Source organism: Mus caroli, chromosome 8 (assembly GCF_900094665.2).
Source record: "Mus caroli chromosome 8, CAROLI_EIJ_v1.1, whole genome shotgun sequence".
NCBI classification, from domain to species: Eukaryota; Metazoa; Chordata; class Mammalia; order Rodentia; family Muridae; genus Mus; species Mus caroli.
The window spans coordinates 9,453,967-9,454,766 of record NC_034577.1 but is presented as its reverse complement, the minus strand read 5'-3'; the positions used below and the strand labels follow the sequence as shown (position 1 = coordinate 9,454,766).

Genomic DNA, 800 nt, shown 5'->3' with positions numbered 1-800 from the left:
GAGGATGAAATGCGCTCCTCAGGCACTGACCACCCAGCCTCCATCCCCATTTTGAATAGAGTCTGAGGAGGGCAAGTAGATGCCCCAGAGAACAAGAGACCCAGAGAGACAGAGCAGGTGGGCAACCAGGTCAGACCAGAGGAGGATNNGGAGTTGCTTTGCTCCGGCTCCGACAGGCACATGCAGGGTTGCTGCAGCATGAGCCTCACCTTGGCTCTCCTGTAGGGCCCTCTGCGGAGTGCGTTGCCCTCAGAGCTGGAGTTCTCAGAGCTTCGCCAGGAGCCTAGCATAGAAAGAGGCAGAGAGGGGAGTTAGCTCTGTGGAGAACTGCACCCAGAGGGGAAAGGGAAGAGAAGAAAGGGTTACAGCAATAAGGATGGGAGAGAAAGGTGATCNGTGGTTGGGGGATGTTGGCTGGGGCCACTANAGCCCCTAGATTGGGAATAGCTATAGCGGACAGGAGACTGTGGACATGAGGGAGGGAACTATCACACGCACCTTAGAAACCTTGGAACCCCTTGCTTAGGCCATCTCCCCACCTAGCCTCCACCACACAGACTGATGGTGGTGTGCTTCTCCAGGTCATCTGTGTATGCCACTGGCCCACACAGAAGCCTGTTCATCTCCATTTTTGTTTGTTTGTTTGTTTGTTTGTTTGGTTTGGTCCCAGAGTGGAAGGAAAAGACTGCTCTCCTGATACAGGGAAGATGAAGGCTCTAAGCAAGGTAAAGGCCAGCAGACCATGACACCCTTGCAGCTCCTGGGGTCTGGAACATGGTCCCACAGTTAAGTGACAGCCT

At 54.3% G+C, this 800-nt stretch overlaps 1 protein-coding gene across 1 annotated transcript in view; it reads right to left on the bottom strand.

The window, feature by feature from the left end:
* The window catches only part of Mcf2l (MCF.2 cell line derived transforming sequence like), a 148,768-nt gene that overhangs the window by 18,340 nt on the left and 129,628 nt on the right, over positions 1-800 (bottom strand). The window contains exon 14 of the mRNA XM_029480661.1: positions 210-283. Coding sequence (XP_029336521.1) covers positions 210-283 — 74 coding nt within the window. The remainder of the gene's footprint in view (positions 1-209; positions 284-800) is intronic.